This window comes from Dicentrarchus labrax, unplaced genomic scaffold (genome assembly GCF_905237075.1).
Source record: "Dicentrarchus labrax unplaced genomic scaffold, dlabrax2021, whole genome shotgun sequence".
NCBI lineage: Eukaryota > Metazoa > Chordata > Actinopteri > Moronidae > Dicentrarchus > Dicentrarchus labrax.
In genome coordinates this window covers 28,243,361-28,269,999 of record NW_026136711.1, presented here as the reverse complement: position 1 = coordinate 28,269,999, position 26,639 = coordinate 28,243,361, and the positions used below count along the sequence as shown (strand labels likewise).

General features: G+C 39.5%; 1 protein-coding gene across 2 annotated transcripts in view; it reads left to right on the top strand.

The window, feature by feature from the left end:
• LOC127371069 (metabotropic glutamate receptor 4-like) overlaps nt 1–26,639 on the top strand; it is a 157,047-nt gene that overhangs the window by 3,882 nt on the left and 126,526 nt on the right. Inside the window, exons 2-3 of one of the 2 annotated variants that reach the window (XM_051413649.1) lie at nt 1,421–1,483; nt 25,508–26,566. In XM_051413649.1, coding sequence (XP_051269609.1) covers nt 25,991–26,566 — 576 coding nt within the window. In that variant the 5' untranslated portion in view covers nt 1,421–1,483; nt 25,508–25,990. The remainder of the gene's footprint in view (nt 1–1,420; nt 1,484–25,507; nt 26,567–26,639) is intronic. The other variant, XM_051413648.1, reaches the window with a different exon arrangement.

Here is a 26,639-nt window from a genome sequence, read left to right as displayed (position 1 = left end):
ATTGAACTTACTTGGAGCACCACACAGGGCTTTGCTTCATTAGTGTCTGATAAATCACCAAAAAGTACCCAAAGTGACTTTTAACCTGTCGAAACATTCATCCTTTTTCCTCTTGTGCCCTTTGTTAGAAACTATGTATACTCATCTAGAGATTGTAGTATGCCTGTCATACTGATAGAAGGGAAATGTGCTTTAGTGTGCTTTCATATGAATAATGAATAAACACCGTAAAAATTCAACTCAAAGCACTTTGACAGCTACAAAAGCAGCTATTGGTAATACATTGTGAATTTTTGGGGCCATTTTTCTTGTGCTAGAATGTACTTTTCTTATTAATTTGGATAACTTGCCAAACACAGAAGACATGGTGGCCAGGGGCGGATCTACAAAAATATGCAGAATGTGGCAAGAGGGTGGCATATATATGTGCTGACAACAATCACACATGTGAATAATTACTTGGAGAAGCCCCTGAATTAAGATATTTCAACTAAAAAAGATTACATTATTATTGTGTCAAATTAATAGAAAAATGTCAAGGTGCAATCAATAAATTGTTGACATTTTTCCAAATAAAAAGTAAATTATATGTGTTCATTTGCAACTTTAACATTTTTAATTTTTAATCCAAAATTTAATCTAAATTAATGTGTTAAATTTGACAGAATTTGACATCAAACTTGGTTGGCCAGGTATTTTTTATGGGGGTAGCTGCCACCCCACTAGATTCGCTCCTGATGGTGGCACATTAATATTATACTATCATTTATACTACTATATTACATTTTAATAAAGCAGCAAGTTGTACAACAACAGAAGCATAACTGATGATATATTTAATGTTAATATAAGGTAATGTATTATAATAAGAAAATGACCAACAGGAAGAGATTAAAATTGTAGAAAGATACAAAATACAAGAAGAGGAACTGTTACTGTAGTAGACAAATGTTGTGCAGGGAGCACTGGGCCTACATCAAAGAACAGGTAGAGGTATCACTCTTTCACTCTCCACCATAAGTGGCCCCAACAGACCAAAATGCAGTGGGGAAAATACTGTGTTTCAAGAGTAAAAGAGAAAGCCAAGATCACAGATACATGTTCACAGTTAGTTGTACTAATGTGCCCACAGGTCCATATTCACTGGAAACTACTGTAACATCATCACTCCTAATTCCTCAGGGTCGTCAACAGGCATTCTGGGAAACCAAAACTGTAGAGATCCACAAACTGTATTAGAAGTAGATAAGAAGATAAGATAATATGAGATAAAAAATATCAACATTTCATCATAAACCTTAAATGTACATTTTTGACCACATGGGGGGCAGTGGAAATAATATGTAAAAACAACAGTAACATATCATTGCTCCTTAAGTTGATATTGCAAACATGTTCGTAAACATCTGCTTTTTTACAGATTCAGTAGACATGAAGGAACATTGGAATTCATTTGGAGTCCTGTTCTGGCCACCTGGCAATTGTAAGTCCAATATTTACTGTCTCTTAGCTCTGTTTTTGGTCTCTACCAACTCCTGAGGGACATATCTCACTCTTCAGCTGCTTTAGCTAGTCTCTGGGCAAGTTATAAACAGTGAGTTTGGAGAACTTCTTCGGTGAACGGCTGCCTACAGCGGCCATAAAACAACGCTGTGGGAGTGACCAAGTTATGGCCATGAAGCCAAAACAGTGAGCTAAAAGGTAGGGGGGGTTGAATTGGAAATTAAGGTTTCCAATTGGGAGATTCTCCAGAGCAAGTGAGGCGTGTGGTATTGTAATCCTGGGCTGTGGACTGAGGGATACTGAGGAGCTCTACGTTTCAGACAGTGCTTCTGCTGTATTGAGTCTCTTCAGCCTCATCGCTCTAGGATGCTTTCCCACCTTAAAAAACAAATACTGAACATGACATGATGATGTGACGTCACAGGCAGTTGTGGTGATGGCTTGCCATCTTCTGCAGTTGGCCTCTCAATAGCGCAGTATTTCATTATGCATATAACAGCCCTAGTCTGTGCAGAGGGAGCAATCGTCATCCCAAGTCACGTTTGTCAGATTGTCTGTAACATTTTTGTGTCCTTTGTCATATAATACAGGTTGATAGATACAATTTTTAAATAAAAAAAGAACAATGATTCTTATATTTAGGTCATTATACACAAATTAAAATATACTTATTAATATTATATTCCATTTCTGCCAATAGAGCCTCCTAAATGTTACACACTGGACCTTTAAATCAACTAGGGAGAAAACAAATGAGCAATGAGCCCTTCAATAATCATACATCAAACCAAGTAAAATCCACAAAATAAGATATCTTTCCTCTCTCCCTAGCCTCCCATAGCCCTCAGCTCCCCTCAAGCGCCCTCCATGCCATCCTCCAAACCACCACACCTCCCACTTACCTCCCACTATACCCCCCTTTGCATTAGTATACTTCATTAACATATAGACATGGGCATTTCCAAGACAATATATATTAATGGGCCTCACCTGAATGCGTTCTTTTCTCAACATGAAATTATAGCTGCCATAAAAGAGAGCTGCAGACTCTTGTGTTCCCTTCTTTTCCACCCAGAGAGTGACAGTTACAATGATACCGGAGATGAGAGTCTTGGCTGAGAATAAGAGCTGTGACAGCACTGGTGTTACCAGTAACAGTCGCCTCCTATTTTTTCCAAACTATCATCTATGATTTCCTTTCCTGCTATTCATGGACGACTGTGTAATGTTTGCTGATTTCAGTGTTTTTTTTTCCTGTATTGCACCTGCATAATGAAATAATAGAAAAAGAAGCTGCTGTCACACACTAGCTATTCAGAAACCATATTTAGACATACTTTATCTCTGCTCTTCACCATCTTCACAACCAAGCACTACTAAGATGGTTTTAGTGATATAGAAAATATGATGATATATATATAGATAGATATAGATAGATAGATAGATAGATAGATAGACAGATAGATAGATAGATAGATAGATAGATAGATAGATAGATAGATAGATAGATAGATAGATAGATACTTTCTGAGCTGTTCTTTTAGTTGAGTTCAAGCGTGACCTGAGTAAAATTTTACAACATAGCAACACTCTTGCTTAGATATTCTTTCCACCTCTGAATGTGGGTGTAACCGGACAGAGGCAACAGTCCACTGTGATCACGCTGCACTGCACTCTATATATCCCATTTGTGCTCACTTTCCCTTGAAACCTCCCAATACCAACACAAAAACCATGATAATATGGACCCAAAAATAATTTTGTGACATAATAATAGCAAGGTAACATCTAAGTTTCCTGCAAAGGTAGCAAGTAAGTTAAAGAGTAACTTAACCACTGGCTGGAAAGCAGTGTTTCACTGCTCTGTGTCCTCTGTTTCACCTGTAACCACACCAAACAGTGATGTCACCGTGTACTGACACACCCTTGAGCACACTTCTGTATCGCTGCAGAAAGACTAGAAGTTAAGAAGTTAAACCTCAACTCAGAGGTGATGATTAGTTGCGTGATAGATTTTTTGGTCACATGGCTATAAACACATAACTGATATTATCACCTTTGTAAAGGTGATATAGCAAACATGTTGTCAAACATTGGCTTATTTATACATCCAGCACACCTGGAGCAACATAAGCATTCATTTGAGTCGACTTTGTGTCCATCTGTTGAATGCAAATCCAATATTTAAGGACAAGTGGGAAGGATTTCGTGGCATAGGGCAGTGAAGTTGCAGACTGCAACCATTTGAATACAGATCAGCCTTCCAAGTGTGTAGGAGAAACTTTCTATAATGCGTTTGGTTTGTCTGTTCTGGGCTACTGTAGAAACAAGGTGGTTAATCATGGCGGCCTAGGTGGAAGAGAACCCATTCCCATCTGTGGATAAAAGCGGCTCAAGGTAACCAAAACACAATTATTGTTATAGTATAGTCAGGTGATTATACACTAATGAAAACATGCCTATGAATATTGTATTCCATCTCACCCAATAGAGGCTTCTAAATGTTACTCACTGGACCTTTCAGTGTCTTTTTAGTTCTGTTTTGCTCTCCACCAACTTCGGAGGCAAATCACCGGCTCTAGTTGCTAAATGCTCCATGTTTACAGGCTAGTTGCTAACTTTGTCTGCCTGTCTAGGGGTGGCTGAGACACAGCATGAAAAAGACTTCCCCAAATCCCAAGTGGCCACAGAAACAAATGACTGAGTTTTTACTGATGTGTTTATTTACAGTGTATTTTAACTGTAGAAACAGAAAGGCATCAGAGAGGCAAAGATCTTACAGACTACAATGCGAAGATTTGAAACAGGAACAAGTGTTTGGAGGAGAGGGAGATGAGTTGTACCCTACACAGCACCACCTCAATCTTCATTCAAACTGAGAAAAGAGCACACAGTAATAGCGCAACCAAATACCACCACAGTCATAACACTGCCGTTTGCTAAAAAACTGGGGGACTGCAGTCGGGTGATAGTTTTCTGTGGGTTTGTCACTACGACCAACCCCTTTCACATTACACATGGTCATTTGATGAAAGAATATAGAAAGGAACTTAAAAAAGGCATAACAAAAGCAGAGGACCCCTATTGTCACTAAATACATGCATAGTACTTACTTAAAATCCCAATATGGTATCAGTAGATAGATAACAAATGGGTTTGCAACCAAACAAATGAGGGTCAAAAGCTGCTGCTTAACCAGCCTAAATGAAACAAATAAAACTCCCAAACAATACTCCCAAAAGTATTTGAATGGTCTCATGCAGTCACCAGATCTGTACCAAGTTATCACCTATGCTACAAAGTACATGTATCACATTACGTCTACCAATTTGTTTTGCCAAATACATTGTCAGGTAAAACGTAGTGGAAGCGGAGGACTATAGCACCAGAGACTGGAGTTTATATCTCAAGTAGAGTGTGTGGTTAGATTTAGGCAACAAAAGCACTTTAGTAAAGGTTTGGGAATAATTAAGTAGATAGATAAAGTAAACACAACATGTCTTTTGCTTCTAGCTACTTCTCACTTTTTCAATATTTAACCAAGAAAACAAAGCTGGTAAACTGGAGCTATGCTGGCAGCTTGTGACGACCCAACACTTTTTTTAAGACACTTTATGTTAATTTTTCCTCTAATTTGTCACCCAAATGTATTTCAGACTGCACCACCATATAAGCAGTTTATCACACATATAGCAAATGCTTCTTGAAAATGCTGCCTTAATTCTAGTTATTGCAGTCATGGGCACAATAGGATCCATTGTAGTGAGAATAACGGCCCCAAAGATTGGTGTCGAAGAGAACCAGCACACACAAACATTGCAGGATACCTATGGAGCAATAAAATATCTTTCCAAATGTTTTCCTGTATAATGGGCAGAAGTCTGAATTATGCTAAATGTACTTGTATTTATATAGCATCTTTCTAGTCTTCCAACCACTCAAACTGCTTTACACTTACATGTTACATTCAGCCGTTCACACATATTCATACTCTGATGGCAGAGGCTGCCATACAAGGTGCCAGCTGCTCATCAGAAACTAACGAATCCCATTCACACACACTCACACACCGATGGCACGGCATCGGGAGCAATTTGGGGTTCAGTATATTCGATGCAAATGGAGGAGCCGGAGATCAAACCTCCAATCGTCTGATCAGCGCACGACTTGCTCTACCTCCTGACCCACAGGAGGTCCACTGTCTTTTTTTAAACGCTATTTAAATCTAAGGTGACATGCTGGTTGAGTGGATTTCAGGTCGGGTGGTTACAGTAATTTATAATGAAGCCTTGCAGATGCATTACTTTTAGCTCTGTTGCTTCACTTCCAATTGGGACAGCATGAAAAAATTTGCAGCGTTAATGGCAGTAGGTGCAAGTTTCGGGTTGCTTTCAACGACTCCCTCATTTGCGGACAAGACTTATACACAGCCCTCACTTATCAACACAGGTGTTGGTAATGTGGCTGGCTGAAATTATTGGCTCTGACATCAGCATTACAAATGGATGCCTGGGCCGTTACCTGCGGACAGCTCCAGTTCTCACAGTCACACTCTGCTGGCTGGGAGGAAGGTGTTTGATTCAAAAAATGGCTCTGCTCAGAAATAGATTGCCCAGTTTGCTATGATGAGATTAGTGTGGTGCAGGTTTTGGAGAATCGACAGAACATGAAGAGAGCTTTATAGCTGCTATATGGCTGATGTGCCCTAGAATTAGTGTCTATGGGCACCAAAGTGAAGTCTGAATCCTCTGATGTCCTGTGGTGATTCATTTAACTTTTCAACGGCTGATTAAACTGTCTCTGCCTTCCTTTTAACAAAGCATGACTGGATGACAGTTTGACAGTGAAACCTGTTTTATTTTGAATCTGTGGTGCACCGTTTATACCTACCAGTGGCACACTGTAGACATATTACAGTGAAACTTGCAATCACTGGTGTAGATGCAGGCACACAAAGGCGAACTGGCATAACTCAATTTATGTGATAATCTACCTCAGTTGCAGCTCCATCACTGCAAATTATGTTTCAAATTGTGGTTGCAAATTAATGTGTAAGTGTACGAATGTGTTTGCACACGCGCTCTCGTTGACGTTGACTTCATGAAAAGTAGAACTAAGGAAGGAAGGAAGGAAGAGAACAAGCAGAAAGGGGTTTGTGCTAAATTGAGGTTTGCGAGTTATATTCCTGTGTATTATTCATTGTTCATTTTAGCAAATAAAAGAGTAGCTTCAGCAGACGTATCAGCATTAACACATGTTAATATTTCCAGAATCTCTGTGCTATTGCTTTAATCCCCTGTCATTAACAGGGGCTTCCTAAAATAAAATCAAAAACCTATATCTCCTCTAAAAAAGCAGGATGTGATTTAAGTTCTGTGAATATCTGTCTCAACCACATCCACCTACACTTTACACGCTGAGTGCAAAAGCATATGTACATGGTGCTGAAAGACACACACACACACACGCAGCAAATGATACATGCTCAGGAACACAGACACTTACTACAGCATACTACACATGTGACGTATCACATATATCTACAAACATGCAAATCACAAATTCACGCACAGTTAAGGGGGCGGATGCAAAGAGAGTCCATGAGCTGTATGAGAGCTCTTCTGAGATCTCTCTAGCCCACCGTGGGTGTTTTGTCTTTCCCGTGAGGGATGCTCGTTGTTTTGCGGAGGCAGGTTCAGCTCTAGGATTAATGAAAAGCTCCATCTTAGTCATGAAAAGAGCATTTTCACAATCTATTTAACATCATGCATACCAAAGGCTCACATTAGGCGCTGTTGACTTATGCTCGCCTACAGCAGTGTTTTCTGATGCATTCATGGCCACTGCTGTGATCTTCTGTGGGTAGGCTGCCCCCCTCCAGCCATGCCCATTGAGTCTCTTGCATTTCTCATGTTCACTGTCAGAAAACTCATTCTTCAGCGCCGAGATGAAATATGGCACGCAACTGGAAGTCTGAGGGAGTTATTGAAGGAATGAGAGTAATAAAGCTACCCAGGACTTTAGTGTTCTTTTTTGATAATGTCTTTTTTTTCTGGCAATGGATGATTGTCCACAGAAACAGAGGATTCAATAGCACAGAGCATGATATTAGCCAATTTAGTCAGACCTTTATAGGTCAAACACAGCACTCTGGGAGCTTACTGTGAGTGGTACCAGGTCATAGGATTGTAATGTAGAATGTTTCTATCTCAGTGGCCAGGCTGACCCGACAAAGACTAAAGTGGTGTAATGGGCTGCAGAGGAAAAGCTCACAGAAGTGCATTCCATGAGTGCTGGATGTTATTTCAGCGGTTGCACCTGGTGAATTATTTAGCACAAATGGTTGTAATTACACAGTGACTACAGTTAGGGCGATTAGATTGTGGTGTGTCTAGATCTTCGCAGGGATCACAAGACTACGTGATGAACTCAAAGGCATTCCAGGAACTGCTGTGCGCTCCTGCTCTCCTCCTCCCCACTGCCCTCCCTCCTTTTAGCCCTGTCAGCAGTTTCTCTCCTGTGAGTGGCTGGCGTCAGGCCGGCCCTCTCAGAGCTTTTAAAAGGCTGTTAAAGGTCCTTGTGAGACACAGCCCATATCCCTCCACTGCCACCACCCACACCGTCCACCCATCCCGCCCACAAAGCCCTCTAAGCAATCACAGCTTCTCAGGATGTCAGCTAGCATTACTGTAACCCCCCTTACGCCTGCGATCAGGGCTCACCCATGCAGGGGAACTAGGGCAAAGCAAAGGCACTCGCTCGTAGCAGCCAAGGGAAAGACCGGTCATCTCCGCCACACTGACCTCCGAGGGCCTTTCGAGGATTGTGATGTGATGGCGTGGGCGATGAATGATTGTGAAAGTAATGCTCTGATTCATCTGTTGGTGTAAACACAGAATGACTAGCGCAGCAGAACAAGATGCAGCTAAGGACTCAAATAAGACACAAATGTCATCCAATTCACTTTTTTAAGAGGAAGACAACTGGAGGGCCCATTATGTGGCCCCACTCTCCTGTACTGTCCAGGTTGGTTTGTCTGTCAAGGTAAAATGGCAGGACTGCAAATTCTGCTTGACAGCCGAAGCTCCCCTTAGGGAGACTAAGTGGCGTCAACCTGTCGTAGTCGCACACTGTTGCTGACAAGGTGAGGATGAACACCTTTCATTAAAAGGCAGAAGCTGGGCTTTTCCTGTGAGGGAGCATGTTCTGGTCTTAATGTCAAAGGGAAAGGACCGGGGCTGGAATAGGGAGCCTTAGGGGCCAAACTCTATATGATTTTATATGCCAAGAACTCCTGCATGTCACCACGATGCAGGCTTAAAAATTCATAGGTCTTACAATCAGAGAGGCATGGGAAGAAGTGCAATCCTGCTCGGACTGGAGCACTCCCATGAAAATAGTTTGAATCTTGTCACAAGCTGTCAACAGTGCAGATGCTGCAGTAAACATATAATATGTGGGTTCATACTACTTAAAGCTACACTTGGCAGTGAGTAGTAACGATTTCGTACAATTTAAAGTTCTACCCGGAAATCATGGCTTGAGCATTCATTAAACTGCACACAGCAATACTGGCCTGTCTGTGATTGCTTTAAAGGGACAGAAAAGGCAAAAGCTCATAGCTGGCAGAAGAAACATGGCTGAATCCAGTTTTCTCTGATCAGAGCACTCACTTGCTACTAATTGGGTAGCATCTTTGACTCAAATTTTGATTTGTCACTTCTGTGGGTACCCAACACCAGAATTTAATTTGAGTAAGCAGGGTTAATCAATGTAGCCTCAGTTACACTGGATGTGGTGTTGGCTTGCAGCCGGATTTCAACTGATACAACAAATCTGTTTTTAAAAGAAATTCTTGCCTGCTGTAGCTTCAAAATGTAATGTAGAGCTCCCATTAGGTTTTGAATAAATACTGCATACTGTAGCTGAAATATTGACTGTTTTTGCCATCAGACTGTCACACTGCTGAGAAATTTGACAGATGTTCAGTATCTGTTAGGGAGTTAAGGAGTCAAACTGTGTGGCATAAAAGTAAATCCCCTACTAGAATTTCACACAGTAGCTCGTCACAGGCAAACAATGATGAGCCACCTGCTATAAATGTTCCATCATGAGTCCAAAACACACACAAACAGTAACAATAATAATTATGATAAAGGTAATACTACTGATGCCTCTAGTAATAACAATACCATCATAAACACAATTATATTGTGCTGCATTATAAAAAAGATTGAAACCTACATTTTTATTGATTATTCAGCTCAACAAAAAGGGAAGATGTGTAGTGTTGGATCCATTAGGGTCCACTAGCAGAATGTAAATTATGACATTAGGAGCAATGAAATAGCTTGGATCGCTCAGTAAACACTAGTGTCTGAAGTACCCTGGATGCCAGTGTATGACTTCAAATGAGACACTGCTCCCTCACCTACAATCTATCCACAAATCATTACTGGCCTAATGAGCAACATCAAACTTTGACATTACAACATGTTACTACCATCTCCATGACAACTAGGATCACAGAAAGACAGCGATCTGTCACAGTCACTTCCTTTTCCTTTACATGCTGCAGATTTCATACTCCAAAAACATTTTATCATCAAATTTGTGCTCTTGAGACTTTAGAATTTGTTCCGTTTGAGCTGTGGCGCCATGGGCTCAAGTAAGTGGAGGATTTTGTTTCTGCACGTTGTCCCTTTTTAACATTAGAGAATTGCATCTACACTAGCTATCGCAGTGACCACAAAGTGTTCAATTACATTGATTTTTCTTCCCTCTTCCTCATGTGTTATCCTGATGGGTATTTTATAAGCATGGAAGGTACACTGTGTAAGAGAAGCCAAGTTGAAGAAAACAACTGGTATATATGGGATATTATCGGATAATTAAAAAACATGATAAAAAGAGGATGAAAAGAATTTTGAATAACCAAATTAACATATTAGTGTTGTTTAGTGGAAACCTTGAAATCACAAAGTGGAAGGACTCCACAGTTTTGTTTTTCTTGTGGTTTCAGACGAGTGTACCCTTTCAAAAATAAATTCAAGAAGACATCTTTGGTTTCCTTTTCATGGCTGCCTGGTAGTCCTGGTAGAGATATAACTATTTTAGTTGCCCAAAACAAGGTTAACCTTTTTGTGAGGAAGACTGAATGAAAGATTTGGGGTAGTTCAATTATTGTGCTAGTTTTAACATTCTGCAGCCCCTCGAGACTGTGACAGTGATAAGACAAACGACCAAAAAAGTGAACACTTGAGGGATATATTTTCAGCTTTTTATGTATCTTTAACAACATTTATCATCCACTGCACTTATTCCATTTAGCTGTTGTGATGGCACAGCAGTTTCAGGACCATAGATCATGTGTACATGCCTATGGAAAATGCGATTGTAATGTGATTAAAACAGTAATATGAGTAAGGCAGTACATTGTGCTGTGATTGTTTGTATGATGCTCTTAGCAGGCATAATTGCAATAAGGTACGTGGAGCCTTTAGCTATTACTGGCATTCACAGAGACCATTTAAGACATGCTATTGTCTTAATGGGAAATTTGATCAGTTTGTGCCTCAGTAGTATTCTCTTATGACATGCAAATGTGATTATTGATATATAAATAGAATCATGGAAACAGCTTAATTGTGCTGCTGTTTTACTTACTATTAATTACTAATTAATAAAATGTGTTATTATTGTTGTTTTTGTATAGACATTAAAGGTTCTCATAGTGTGAATTCTGCAGACTTTGGCTATCCCTTGACTTTTAATCTCGCACCCAGTGAAATATCCCAACATACACTGGCTTGATTGACAGAAAAGTTTGTCCAGACATTCATGCTTACCAGACCAGAATCCCAATGAATTATTCCCCCACAAGGTTAACATTTGTGTTTTTGAGGGACATATCTCAACAAATATTGAATGGATTGCCATGAAATTTGGCATTGGCACCAAATAATTTAGTGTTTCCTTGATTTCTCCTCTCCTCTCATTATAGTCTTTATTATACAGTATTTGTATAGCAGTTGTGTAGGCTACACAGCGCTGCCACATTATTTAGTGAGTTGTAGCTTTAGGGAAGCAGGACTTTCTATGACCATGCTATAGTAAGTATATAGTGTGTGAGCTTGGTCAAGGGCTAGTTTCCCATACAGTAATTCAAAATGATATCTGGCTTTATGACGTCAAGGTAGTCATTCAAAGTAAAAGTTTTTTATCTCTATTACAAATACGACACTGGTTTCAGAAATCCGTTATAACAGGTGTTATTCTTGATACAAGGTTGTTGTAATAGAGTTCTTTGTGTGACTGTGTATGTAATGTATTTTAAAATTAACATAAATAATTTGCAGTCACTCTCACTTTGTGCTGAAAGGCCATTTCAAGTTTTTACGGAACACATTACACCTGTTCATGAATTTATTTATATCTCATCAGCCACACTTTGTTGCATAAGAAGCACTTTTCACGAGCATTATTGTTTTGCATGTGGATGCAGGGCTTGAGTTGATGTGCTTGTATAGTTAAATGCTTACACTCATCACTGTAAATGGGATGGCCGTTTAATAAGTAGTGCTAACTTTTTAAAATTAAATTGATTTCCAGACACAGTAATTTCCTTGTTGAGTTATTACTTCAGATACTGACAATATAGCGCCATCTTCCAAATGAATTTCCGAATATATCTTTGTGAAACATAATGGGCTATGAGTGGGAGAAGAAAAGTAATCATAAATTGGTTTCTAAGGTTGTGTCAGTTAATTAGCACCTGATTAAACGGTCAGTGGAGATGTCCATGTAAGGCTCTGGGATGCGGCTCAGAGCACCATCAAACGAATGCCTATTTACCAAAACCGTTTTAAGGAGAAATTATTAGAAATGTTTCAGAGAGATGCTGCACAATGTCAAACAAAACAGTGTCACAAATGTGCAAAATACTTTGGTAAACAAAAATAAATACATAAATAAATAACTGGAAAAATGAATGTTAGTCCATTTAGTTGTATACAACAAGAACACAAAATAAGTCTTAATCAGAAACACTGCCATGTCTTTTGTTTCGCTTTTTCAAAAAAAATAAGGAAATAAGTTGTAATATTTGCCAATAGTAGAGAAAAAAAACCCTCATTAGCAGTCAAGCTTTGCACTCTATAAAATTGTCAGTGACATCCTTCTCTCCTGCCCCTAACGACTTGTTACAGTGTTCAGGGCAACTTGTGAAGTCATGGCAGTGTAAACTGATGTTTGAATTGTGACATGAATGCAAAAAGAGAGGCAGTATTATTTTCTTGAAGAGAAATCTTTCTCCTCTAACAATGTCCCTTTCTTTTTCATTCAGATAATCTCATTTGAGATTACATTGTTGTGCTGTCTTCCAAAGTGTCACATAGCAATTACACACTTGTAAAGACCTGTGATCGGCTGTGGAGTTCAGACAAGTGTACATTATTCTCTCTAGGCTGATAGTTGGGAATTTTTTATATTTGTTTTTTTCCTTAACCCAGTCTCTTCTTCTAAAAGATGCAGTGGAATTGCTCGAGTTGGCCATATATTGTCCTGTTTGTCAGGCTAGTCTCTACCAACAGTCATAAAAGTGCTACTCTATTGCAGGTTTGAGGTCTGACAACCGGTTACATTTTGGAACAGAAGCCCTTCACTGTACAATTTTGGGCTGTCACAGAAGACAACTGACAGCCATAAGAGAAACTGAGTAAAATCTTAGGTTATAAATCCAAAATGGTGGTCCTAGATCACACTGAGAGACATGTGTTGTTGTCCAATTTGGAGCTTTAGCTGCAGGCTGCATCAAAATTGTGTCAGAAATGTATAAACCAAAGTCCCACAGTGTGACTGCTACGACCACTGTCTGCAAACCAACCAATTAGGATATGGCATTAAAATGGCCACAGTTACATACACGTAGACTCCACACTGGCATGTATTTATCTACTGTAAATGCAAATTTTCAATTGTTAGAAAAACACTAGTGCCAGAGACAATTCACAAGCCTCAAAATTTGACACAAATTGCAACTGAGATTTTATTAGGCCCATCTCAAACCGTGTGACAAGCAAATAACCTGTAAAATTGCTATCATTGCACAGTACAGTAGTCTCTGGCAAAGATTTGTTAATCCCCATTTAAGCAAAACCATCCTCTTATCCAATCACAAACCCAACATAACCATTACTGTCAGAGGCTTACACTACATTTTTTACTAAGTGTGGTGTAAACAGCCACACACTTGAAAATTGAAGTTTCTCACACACAGCCACATGATCACTTACAATGACATAAAATACAGTTTGTTTATTAGCAACTTGACAGTATATTGTTTTCTAGATTAGCACACATTTAGTGGACATTGTTTTGTCATATTGATAGTTGGTTTAATAATGGTTTATGCTAATTGATTTATTTTTGTCTTTGAGTTACTTGGCTGCTGAGTTCTCCTTCCTGGTCTGATAAAAGATAGGGGCATTGCTAAGGACCATACCAAGAGCTCTGACAGCAGCAGTCTGTGTTTCTTTGTGTTGATTGTTGTCCTCTATGTGAATTTATTGGTTTGATCAGCCAGTATACAAACTGCCCTCATGTCTCATTCTGTTAGGTCAGTTTGTTAAAACCTGTGTTCCTTGTGCCTTGACTGCTCAGTCCACAACACTAAGCTTTAAACAAATCTAGAGCGAGTTGCTGTCTCATTTCACTATAAAGTCCTAACTGACAAGCACTGTCAAAGATCCCTGTTGCTGTTTCATTGTAGACATCAGCTATGAGTTAGAAACTGTTGAAGGTTACCATTTTGCTGGAGAGCTAAAGCTGGTGAACATAAAAGTGTTCCAGCCTACACACTGACCATGCATTACATGGTGAGTGCCCATGCCCACCTGCTGATTTGGAAGAAGACCCTGCGTAGCCAACATCTGCTGCAGGTCTCATAGGACCTGTGGGCTCTAGACTGCTCATCTGCACTTCTGAGTGTCCTTGGTTTCACCAACGTTTGAAGGATAATCAGAGCTTTGTTCCATAAAAAATCCACTCTTATTCTCTCTCTCTCAAAAAAAAAGACGAAAAATTCATCCTGAAGTTGTCTGAAAGGTACATTTATAGGTTAAAGAACAGGTGTTCACACTCATGAGCTGGCAGTATATTTTAATCAATTATGCATAGAAAAGATGCCCCACATGCATGATAAAGTGATGTCTCTCTGGAGATCAGCCTATACATCCAGCACCTGCTGCAAGGAAAGGCTCCATCCTACACACAAAAACATAAACATTTTTACACAGGTAGCCAAGAGTAAAAACACAGTGCTGCAAAGCAAGGATGCACTGCTCAATAGATTGGTCTGATGGGGATAATGGTCCCTCTGGTGGGATTGTGGTGATTGTTTGTCTGAGCATGTAAAAAATTAAACTTCATTATTGTCATTTCTTTTCTGTCTTTTTTTTGTACAAACCTTTATTGTGGGCACACACACGGTTGTTATATAATTTATAATTACTGGTAGAGGTTTTCTCTTCATTGGCATTACAAGTTATGAATTGTCTTTTTTAGGGCCATTTCACTACCAAAGTCATTTTTATCAAAAGGACATTTACATGCGTTGTAAGGACACTAGGAGTTCTTCTGTGTGTGCACCGCCTTTGCTCTTTCTTTAGGTATAATTTTGTGGCTCATACCCAAAGACACAAAACATAAACAACACCTGTAAATAAAAGGGCAGCCAGATCATTAAAGTTCAGAACATGATCTATGATACCGTTGTACAATAACGTTAATTTTATTTAGCTGGATTAGTTAATTCTGGTCACTAGGGGGCAGAAATACACCAAAACAAGTTGACAGATACACTGCAAACATCACCTTCAATAGCAAAATAATTTTCAGGTGAAACATCAATTGATTAACATGAGACAATGCAACATTAGCATTAATTCTAGCAATGCATGGTAAGTCAAAAGGTTTGAAAAAATCCTGCAATTAAACTGACATCCAAAGAGATCTTATCATGCTATGTTACTGTGTTTGCCCAAAGCTGGTTAAATAACCACATATCTCTCATCATCATAATCTCATCAATACAATCTGTGTTGTTATGGGAGGCAATGGAAACTAAACTAATTTTCCTAATCTATATCATTCAAGCTTCTATTTTCATATGTCATAGATCATTTGTGATCATCATCATTTAATTAATTGAATTTATGTGTCTGGTGAAACAGTGCCCCCTGGATGAAGCGTGTGGTCACCGCCAGTTCAAGCAAGCCAGGTGAAATTCGCACATTTTAATTAAAACGTAAAGAATGTCCAGCTGAACAGAAGTGACTTCTTAGAAACTGTAAATGGTCAGGACTCTGGAAAAAGACAAAATCTAGTCAAGCTGGTGACCTCAAGTAATTTCAGTTAAAATCACCGAATGGAAAGTTAGAATAATCCTACCTCCAAAAATTACCATGACTAAAAATGGCATCTGATGGGATCCCTTATTAGTCAGACACTGGACCTGCAATGACAGGCAGAAGAAAAAGAGGCAACAGTAATGTTAGATAACAGAAGATACATTAACCAAACGTTACTGTAAAGGAGTGCAGCCTCTGGAGAAATACGAGACAATTCAACTCATTTCCGCCATGAACAACATTAGTCTTCATCTACAACAGTTAGTGAGTGAAATGCACCCCTCATCTGTCTCCTTCGTTTTATTTACTGATGTGTAACAGCCCGCTGTGGCACTGGCTATGAACTGGGCGGTTGTTAATGCTGTGGAGGCTATATTGCTTAATTGTGCGGTTCCCTTTTTTTGGCTGGATTTGCATTACATTACAGTCGGTGTGCTGAAGTGGCCAGTAATTGTGTTGTGTGTGTATATACAGACCCAGGAAGCAGCTACACGTGGCTCCTAGGGCTGGATAAATCAGTGATGGTTTACTGTGTGGTCTGTGATTGTGTGTGTAGATTACACAGATGGTCTTTGTTTTGTTTTGAAGCGAAACAAGGATTGTTTGATGTGTTTTTTGTATTTCAAGAAGGTGTAATGTTTGTTATGATCTGCACATTTTTCGGTTTGAACATTAATTTAAAATCTGAAAAATATAATTCTCAGTTGCACAGGAAACTGAATGTTATGCGGTTTTGTTCCTCTAGCACAATGTGACAGTACTTCAGATTAAAGTATTCCTCACAGTCAGATATAAGAAAAAGGCAGGGCTGGGACTGTCTCAGCAGGAAGCTGTATCAAAATTAATGGGCAGGGGCTCTGAATGTTGGACTGAAGCATGATTTTAACATATTTTTCTGACATTTATTTTCCAACATGGTATCAGATCTTCCAACTATTTTGTGCTGAATTTCAGAAAAGATTGTTTGGTGAGAATCTGCCCTCTTGTTTTTTTTGTTATTCGTTCATTTTTCTAAAAAGATTTGTTTGACATTTGGAATACATTGTTAGATGTTCCCTGTTGTCTCCCAGTGTTGGTTGATTTCAAAAGCTGACCCATGGTGATCCTCTCTCATCATGTAGGCCTAGTTTGTTCTAAGGCTACACAATGAATCGAAAATCGCAATATTGCCAAGTGGAATGTCCAAATAACAGAAGCTGAAATGTTTTGTTAGTTAAATGTGTGACAAAACAGTATTATAATGAAATTACTGTAGTGCTGCAAAGATGTATGGAAGCCGAGCACTGTTATCTCGTAATAACAAATTCATTATTTCGTTACCTCGATATAACAAAGATTGTTTTCTCATGATAACTAATTAATTAATAGTGTGTTCGTCTTGATTTTTTATTATCACGAGAAAACAATCTTTGTTATATTGTGATAACGGCATAATAAGTCGTTATCACGAGATAACAGTGCATAAAAAAAAGAAAAATCCATGGCCGTTCTCGGCTTCCGTAAAGATGCCCTTGTACTACAGCTCTTATTCTCTTCAGATGCAAGAAGACATGTTTGTTTGGTACAAACCCCCAAAAACTTCCCATCATAGTTATTTTGTGTAAAAGTGAAGTGAAAATTTAATTTGTGATGCAAAAATTATGATTCCCACACTAATCATGAGTCCTATCGCAATATCTGTCAAAATAATCGCAGTATTTTTTTTTTTACCATATCGTGCAGCCCTAGTTCACAAATAAGTAATAGATTCAGACACTTGAATTTTCACATAATCAGGCCATTCTTTATCCTCTCCCAGATACATTGGAATAGAAAAGTTCCTGGATGTGGTTGAGATAATGACAAAATTGTACTCAGCAGGGAGGCCTCCTGGTTCTCGATTTACTCTCCGGAGTCCCTGGGTCTTATGCATTTTGTATTATCTGCAGGAGATTAAAAGTGTACAGTTTTGTGAAGGTGTGGCAGGTGATGGCTCTGGTCTTTGAAGACTTTACTCAGCCTTGGATTTATCTCTTTGCCCAAAAGTAAATGTAAAATGGTTTGATAAGAGACTTCATAGGATTCAGTTTGAGGTCAGATTGAGCGTCAGCTTCAGCTCTCACTCAGGCACTTGATCTTTGTGCGACTACATCTTGTTCCCATTATCTCAAAAAATCTAACAAATACAGACCATACCTTGAAAACACTCATTCTAGCTGATATGCCCTAGTTTTCCATATGTTGCAGCTTCAAGTGATTCTGTTGGAAATAGGTCTCTCAGGGGCACAGGTTTGATAAGACAAATTCTTTAATCCTGACAGGCAGGCAGGTCTAGCTCAACAGATACAGTAAATCAATCAATGTGTCTGAGAAGTAGCAGCCTTCTGTATCGACTGTGACCCCCCCCTCCCCCTACACACACACTTCCTGGGACCTGCTACACAGTGATGACTTGCGATACAGTCTCTTTTCATTCCAGTTCTGTACATATTAAACCTTTATAGTTTGTCTTCTAAAAAACAAGGTTAAAAAAAAGTGTATTTGACCCACAAGACGAAGTATGCTAGGCATCATTACCGAGCACCGCTTAGAGTCAACAGGAGGCTGGAGATGGTTCACCTCATGCCATCTTTTCACTGGACCATTAACCAGCTTCACAGAGCGAGCGAATGAGAGAGCAGCCTTCAGTGCCAGAGGCTTTGAGAGACCAGGACGTTTGGATATATTTTAACCTGTAGATTCAAGATTCAAACCTGCCCTCTGAATCATATTCAATCCAGGTCCCAAGGTGTGCATGTGATGATAGGTAGGAATTCAAAGCTTTTATGAGGAGGAAAACCTGGTACCGGTGATGAATAACAAGTAGAGTTGGCACTTTTTTTTATCAAAAGAAGAGCCTAAACAAGACTATAGGAGACTGAGTGAATAAAGGAGAAGACTCTGTAAAGCAGACGGGTGAAAACTGAGGAATATGGGGGTGTGTATTTCATCATCATAGCAAGATGTTAGTCATTGAATCAGTCAGTCAGTGAACGGGAAGTCAACAGTTTTTAATATGCTCTTCTGATTCCCTGATGGTTTCCTCTCATAGCATCTTCATCCTTTTTAAGCAGCATGAGATTTCTCCCTCTGCTCTTCCAGGGCAGGAGAATCAGGGCTTGTTCTCACATTTCAGTCCATTTATCTCCAGCTAGATGCTGCTCAGTGATCTTAGCCCTCCATTAGCCTGAGCAGAAAAGCATCCAGTGCAAGTAAACAAAAAATTTAGGGATGGCCCATTTCTTCTTTCCCCCACTGTTCTCAACCTTGTCTTCCAAATGAATTACGGTATCTTCAAAACAACACATTACATTTTCCGTGTTGAAAAAGCACAGCTCTGGCCTCGTGTTAATAAGCCTCGTTTGCATGTCCTAAAATTTCTGTTACCGGCACGGAAATGGAGCGGCTCTCTGGTGTGGTTGTCATAAAGTTGATATTTCAAGAGATAAATTGCACCCGTGTTTCCTCAGGGTTCTCAGCAAAGGGAAATCAAACGGCCACAGTCAGCTATTGCATAATATCATGTCTTGGCAAGATTTACCACATATCTCAGGGTTCTAAATAAATCACATCTGTCAACTGCATTTTGCTGTTTCTGTAATTAATGTGCCCCAGAGTTAAAATATTCAAGCTCCATGCTCCTATCTCTCTCTTTATATCCAAAGGTGACAAAACACATCAGATGTCAAGGGAAAGAGATTGGGATCATTTGAATCCTTCTGTTGTCTGTAAAAATGCTTTTACCAGTAGACACATCTGGCAGGGATGTGCAAAATACATACATCACACTGGACGTGATCCTGTCACCTTGAGTGAACACAGTTATCAACCTGTTGGTTACTTATGAGGTTTGAGGAATTCACATGTAGCCTTTTTTTCTTTGATTGTTTATTTGTATCCTCACACTCTGAAATGATTTGTTGTTTAATAGCTAAGTCTAGAAACAGAATGTGAAAATGTATGGCTTTTGTTTGTTTCTATGTCAATGTGTAATATGTTAATATCTTTGGATTTTGGACTGCTTAGAAGACAAATAATCATAAAACTGGAAGTAACTTCATTGCAGTAACTAGACATAATTAATCGTCTTCTGTATTGAATTGCACTACTGAAAAGGCATTTGAATTATTACTAAAAGTCAGAAATCCGAGTGCTCTGAGGAGTGTGCTGTAGAAATGGTGAAATTGATGCTGATATACTGATTATTATTGCAAGAGAAACGCTTATTCCTGCTGATTTCCCTCAGGATTGTAAAGCGATCATATTGGGTAAAAGATGGATAAAGAATTACTATGGAAATCGATTCTGATTAGTTGCATCCTGGCTCTTCAGCAGCATTTATACCTGCCTTGATTGTGTAAAATGCTGATTGTGGTATAGAATAAAAACGGGGGCACATTGAACCAAACAAGTGTCATAATTAGAGCAAACTAAAATACACGGTCAGCTAATATGACAATTGTGTTGAAGGCTTTAGCTATCATTTTCTATAATTTGGTTCACTTTGTTACAGTCTGCACTATCGCCAGCTCTGCTTTGAGAGGTATTTCCCTCTTTGCCAATTGTTTACTCTCACAACTGTAATCAGTTATTATTGTGAAGTATTCAAAAATGGAGGGAAACACAGCACAGCCTCTGCAAGGCTTGGCTGAGGTGCTGCAGCTTAAAAACACTTGGAAACATAAGAGAGAAGAAAACCCCACATTCAGACTGCACAAATCTGAGTGAGTGGAGGCTTCTCTCTATTGTGAAGTCTGACACAAACTGGTATCAAGATTGCTCTTTGTCTCAAATGCATAGTGTGACAGCTAGCAATAAAGACTGTGTTCATCAAGACATTTTCTGTAGTGATGCATGGGGGCGTATGAAGGCTGGAAGATTTTCTGCACATGCTGTTGTAGTGACTATGCAGTGGTTTTATACGTCTTCATAAATCCCTATCTCTTGAGAAAAATATAAACCTATATTTTGTAACATTTTCAAAATAATGACCCTTGGATTGATGATACAGTATATCATAGTAAATAAAAAACTTTTATTTTAAACAATTACTATTTTGATAAATATTACTCTTTGCTGCTTTTTTCTATTTTATATAATTGTAAACTGAATATCTGCAGGTTTTGTTGGGTGGGCTAAACAACATTTGAAGACATCACCACCAAATTATATATTTTTTACACAAGACAATTAATCTAATTATCGAGGAGACAAACAGCACTTTTATAATTGTAACACTAAATAATTTCCTATTTTTACCTCATGTAACTATAGATGCTGATTAAAGATTGGCACAGGAATGCAATATAATGCTGCACAATATGATTCTGAAAATGGCAATGTGGCTCACAATAATACAGTAAAACTGCTGGTGAAACAAAACATTTTTCTATTAGAACAGTGTCAGAATTTTTCAGGCTGGGAAAAGCCGGGTTGACGTGCTAAAAAAGCAGATCTGTGACAGATGGCAAGCTCAATTCAGTGTATTCCACTAACTGCATTGCAGTTTTCTGTTTTTGCTGTTCAAAAATTAAGGTATTACCCCCAAATGTGAACAAAGAGCAACATTGAAAGTTTGATCCATTCTTATTGATGCATCCTTTTAAGGCTCATTTCAGTAATTTTTCCTTTCACTAGAAACATAGTGGCTGCCTCTTCTAAGCTCTTCAGTCCTCGTGTGCAGCTTAGCCCTGCTCTCTCCATTCATTTTCCTCAGGGCAGCCTTCCTCTACCTTCCTATTGATCTGCTGTGCAGCATCAACATGCTGGAGTGTCAATTAGAGAGCCCCTCCTGCCCATCTGTGAGAGGAGAGCTACAGCAGATCTCTAAAAGTTTCCATTGCTGGCTTTGCCAACCAGCAGCTGCTCAGGTCTCAGAACATGAAGAGGGGAATAATCTGCCGAATATAAATACACATTTATTTCAGATGTACTCTTGTTTGTATTTATTATGTTCCTTTTGCAGTGCTGATTGGACTATAAAATGCTTGGGCCGGAGCTGTAAAAGTGGTAAAAAAATATGAGGGAGTTTCAAGGTGTAGGGGCCGGTCTGCACAACACATTCTTCATCTTCAAAGGGAACACATCTTAAGTTTTTTTCCAGTCAAGTGCATTTGTAAGGGCAGGCGGGTTGAGGAGAGTGGAAGGGACGCATACTTCTCACTGAAATGAAATTGTGTTTGCAGCATTGTTACTCTTAGCAACCTGAGTCTACAGTATGTTTGCAGATCTTTCTAGATCACATCTTCCCCAATGACTTAGCTATTTATGCTCTATTTAAACACAAACTGTCTCTAGTCCTCCCTCAAACACCACCAAACCATTACAACACTTCCTATATCCATATATCAAAATTGTCTGTATACTTGAAAACTAATCTTGGTGACAGATGTGTAGGCGATGCGAGACCGACACAATGTAAAACAACACCCACACCGTGTCTTCCTGTGAACATTAAAATATGTTTTATTTGATAATCTTTCAGTCAAGAATAAGTTAAATCTTCGACAATAAGGTTGCCAAAACTGGCATCTTTAATGTGCAAAAAGTAAACACAGAAAAACATATTTAAATTGTTGAAGAAATATCATTGTAAACAGATTTTGGTTTTGCCCTTATCAGGTCAAGGTTTTACTGTATGTACTGGTGTAGGTTGTATGGTCATGTGACAACACACTTATTTGCCTGAAGGTTATTGTATGGCCTTTTGAAACAAATGCATAGTAATTCTGAAACATGCTTTTGCACCTGAGGAAAGGTTGTTCTCCTGATATGAATCTCCTGTAATTCCTGCAGCTGTCTTTGACATTTTGTTGCTGGTAAGCATTTTTGTTTGTTTTTCTCAAGTCTCTGTTGTACATTGCTTATTGAGGTATGCCATTATGGGGTAATCTGTAAACATACACACAGTTTGTCTTTTCGGTCAATACCACTGTAACCTGTTTTTTTTTTCTTCTTCCGAGCACTGTGTTTGTTGCAGTGCCTCAAAAGCAGATATGTGTCGGGTTTGGAAATTGTAACATGAGCCACACAGTCAAATCTATGTTACATACAGCATATTACCGCTGAGTTCTGGAAATAAGACGGACAGTGAAAACACTGATAATGTGTAACCGGATTTCACTGAGTATGCTAATACTACACTCTCCATTCAGTTACTACTTCACTACGTGTCGTTGAATAGAGCTCTGAAAGGTGGTCTACCCTTACCCTGGTGCTTGATTAAAACGGGATTCATAGGTTTCAACAGAGTGATGCTTGTTTCTGAAATGATTTATTCAGTGGATATAGCCAGCCCACCCCCCATAGCTCTGAGATCTTTAAGATTAAAGAATGAATTATGTACATCGTGGTCAAAGAGGAAACACTATAAGATATCCATCTGGAAAGAGACAAAACAAGCTGATTAACACGATAATGCTTAATGTAATCTTGCAAGGTGTAAGATCTTTTTCTTGCAGTTGCACTCGAGATATTCCTTTTAGATTGGCGAGCTGTTTTTCAGTCTGAGGGAGACATATGAGCTGTCTCCCCACCAGCTTGTATTTTGTACAAACATGAAGTTTGATGACATCTGTCTTGAAATCTGCAGTCTTGCAGAACAGTTTCTTATTTGAATTCTTCAATGTTTACAGCTGTATTTTTTCCCTTTCGCCTATCTATACAGAGCTGTGTTGGCAGCTCACTGCCTTCTCCTGAGTGAATGCTCTGATGTTAGATATGCTGGTGCATGGTTTGTATTTGGTTATGGGGGCTAAGGTGAATTGGCTGGCTTTCCAGTTGTCATCTGCTCTGCAGCAGTTAAAGTGGACCTGCAGTGAATCAACTCTGAAAAATTACTTCTCACTCAGTAGGAGATAGTTGGGTGTATTCAAAGGACCTTGTCACTTCCAATATGCTCTCAATGAATCTCAGCCGTTGCCGATCCAAGGCTTCAACCCACTCCGGTGGAAAACCAATGTCTACAGCCCATTCTGGGACTGTGTGCAGGGAGATTGTTCCTTCAGAGCCTATTACAGCTTCGGGAATGAACAGGGTGTAGATATGTACATACAAGATAGCTTGTAGTGGCATATTTTGTGTCTATATGGCATGCATGTATTATTTGTGTCAGAGGGAGAAGAAAAGAAAAGGGAGGGAATGAAAGTGTCATGGTGTGTAAATGTGCATTAAAGGATAGAGCTAAGAAACTCCAAAAGCTTTAAATCTGCATTATGTATCTCACCGGCTTGTTTGCAGCAGTTGAGTCTGTACAGAATCTGTGCCTAATAACTGTGACGGTAGTGAAACAATTAACAGAACTGCATCAAAACAGATGTAGTTTAAGTATAAAGCTAAAAAACATTTATGAGATTAGTGTAAGGATTCACCTTTTACAGTCATAAAATGTAATAATGTAGTTTTGATGTTTTGTAGCTCAAGCTTTTAAACAAAAAAATAATCAGCAGATTAACCGATAAGTTGCTGCATTAGTGAGGTACGACTGCCATCATAGAGCTGAAATTAAGGCTTTGGCTTCAATATTTCAATTCGTCGAAGCTCTGTTTCTACATGTGATCAGTATGTGTAAAATATTTATAATCCTTCCTGGGCTAAATTACAGGCACCAGTAATCTGGATGATATTTCAGTCATTTTTGAAAATGTACTGTATCTTCTGCTGTGTTAATGGCTGCTTAGAATCAGAAGTCTGCTTGCTTCATGCAGTGATTTCTTAAGGTGGATATTTTTCTCCATACCAACTTTGGATATAAAAGCTGCTCTCCATCTGTAATAGCATAATTACGATTTAAAACTCTTTCTTAGACCATACCCCCCTCGGTATGTTGTACTTTTCTACCCTGCAAGGCATAGACTGAGACAAGCTTAAGAGACCCTGAGACCCACATATGAATTCTATTATAATATATGTAATTGATTTTGCCTGTAGTAAGCAGAAATACCTAGGTAATGCTGGAGTGGTCTATTTGGTACAAAGAGATATCAGCTTCATCAGTAGCCTATTCAGTTCTTTTGAACTTCCCTTTAAACCCCTAATGTTACTAATGATTTGACAGGCTTTGAAGAAATAATGTGGCAGCAATGGTGATACATTTTCTCAGAAAATGATAATTTCTTAGCAAAGTACCAAGACAGCAGCAACCTAACTACTACTGCCAATAGCAAAGGCACAGTCTTGTGTAACCATAAAAAAGCTTCAATTCGCCAGTTTGAAGTAAAATCAACAGCAGAAATAAGAAACATAATAGACGGATTGTCACAATGTTGTGATACAGACTGAATGTATCCGCTGACAAGGTTGATAGATGAAAATGAACCACAGAGATCTGACACTCAGCCCTGTCAACCTTGAGAGTTCATGGAAACCTTTAGAATTCAAAATGGTAGACGTAGGAATACTACATAAGAGAAATAAATGAGTTTTGGGAGCATAACTGTCTCTTCATTCCACATAATGCTGCAGTAAAAAGGTTAAGAAAGAAATAGGTATTGAAAAGCTCGTACCAATACCAATGCCTTTGCCTTTTTTCTGTTTTCTCTGTGCACTGTCTCACTACTCTTCTCTTTTTCATCTTTCAGGAATTCACTCTGAAGCCTGTGGACCTAAGCAGGCCTGAGGGCTCTGACATATACCAAATCCCTGCCCAGGGGAGCAGGGGAGATTAAAAACTTCTGATTGAGGTGGAGAGGAAAGAAACAGAGAGAGAGAGAGGAGGGGAGAGACAGAGAGAAAAAGCTTATCGTTCACCTTTGTTCTTCCTAATGCCCCAAGTGAAGGATCTCCATAGGCAAGTCTGTGAATAACAGAAGACACAAGAGCAGCTGCCCACCACTGTGGTCAGATGATGGAGTGAGGGAGTGAAAGAGGAAAAGAGAACAGGATTACATCCTGTGAAAGAGCCAAGCTCATATTCTACATTAATTGAATGCCTGGGAGAGAGGAGAGACATGAGAGGAAGCCTTTTCTGTGCCAGCTGCTTCAAGAGGTATTGCAATTAACCCTCTGGCCATCATAAAATAATACCTGGCTTCTGTTGTTTTCTGATTGCTGGGTTTGGTTGTATGGCGTGGATGTGTGCTCGGACCGTGGTCATGTTTCAACCCCCGGCGTGCAGACCGGATCGGACCGGCTGTCGACGAAACAGCCTGATTGTACCACTGCTGCTGCTGCTTCTTCTGTACAGCTCCCTTAAGGCGTCTCAGGCTGCCAAACCCAAAGGGCCGGGACACACACATTTGAACTCTATCCGCATTGACGGGGATATCTCCTTAGGTGGGCTCTTCCCAGTACACGCCAGGGGCCACGATGGCAAGCCATGTGGGGAGCTGAAGAAGGAGAAGGGTATACACAGACTGGAGGCCATGCTCTTTGCCCTTGACCGCATCAATAATGATAATAATCTGCTGCCTAACATCACACTGGGAGCACGAGTCCTGGACACCTGTTCCAGGGACACTCACGCCTTGGAGCAGTCACTCACCTTCGTGCAGGCTCTGATTGAAAAGGACGGCACAGACGTCAAATGTCTGGGCGGGGGATCGCCAATCATCACCAAACCTGAGAGGGTGGTGGGCGTCATTGGAGCCTCCTCCAGCTCCGTCTCCATCATGGTGGCCAACATACTACGCCTGTTTAAGGTAAGACATTAACACAGCAATTTTGTTTGTGTAGATTTAACTACAGACTTCTTATGGGCTGGCTACATTGAAC